The sequence below is a fragment of the Apis dorsata genome, unplaced genomic scaffold (assembly GCF_000469605.1).
Source record: "Apis dorsata unplaced genomic scaffold, Apis dorsata 1.3 scaffold_1001, whole genome shotgun sequence".
NCBI lineage: Eukaryota > Metazoa > Arthropoda > Insecta > Hymenoptera > Apidae > Apis > Apis dorsata.
Window position 1 is genome coordinate 70,640 of NW_006264102.1, and position 225 is coordinate 70,864.

General features: G+C 14.2%; 1 protein-coding gene across 1 annotated transcript in view; it reads right to left on the minus strand.

The window, feature by feature from the left end:
• LOC102681831 (serine/arginine repetitive matrix protein 2) overlaps positions 1-221 on the minus strand; it is a gene marked incomplete at its 5' end in the record, with an annotated part of 8,800 nt that extends 8,579 nt beyond the window's left edge. The window contains 2 exons of the mRNA XM_006624236.2: positions 52-126; positions 213-221. Of these exons, the coding sequence (XP_006624299.1) occupies positions 52-126; positions 213-221 (84 nt within the window). The remainder of the gene's footprint in view (positions 1-51; positions 127-212) is intronic.
• Positions 222-225: the final 4 nt, after the last annotated feature.

Below are 225 nucleotides of genomic sequence, written 5' to 3' on the forward strand. Positions count from 1 at the left end.
AATATAATATAATATATATAATTATAATATATAATTTATATAATAACTTACATGATTTTGTGTTTGAACAATAGGTTTTTGAACATCACTATCTTCATCACTAGTTTCACCTTCACTAATGAATTTCTATAAATATAATATTAAAACTATTTAATTAAATTGAAATATTATTTAAAATTAGTAATTAATAATTAATAATTTAATAAACATACAAAAGTCTTTTTT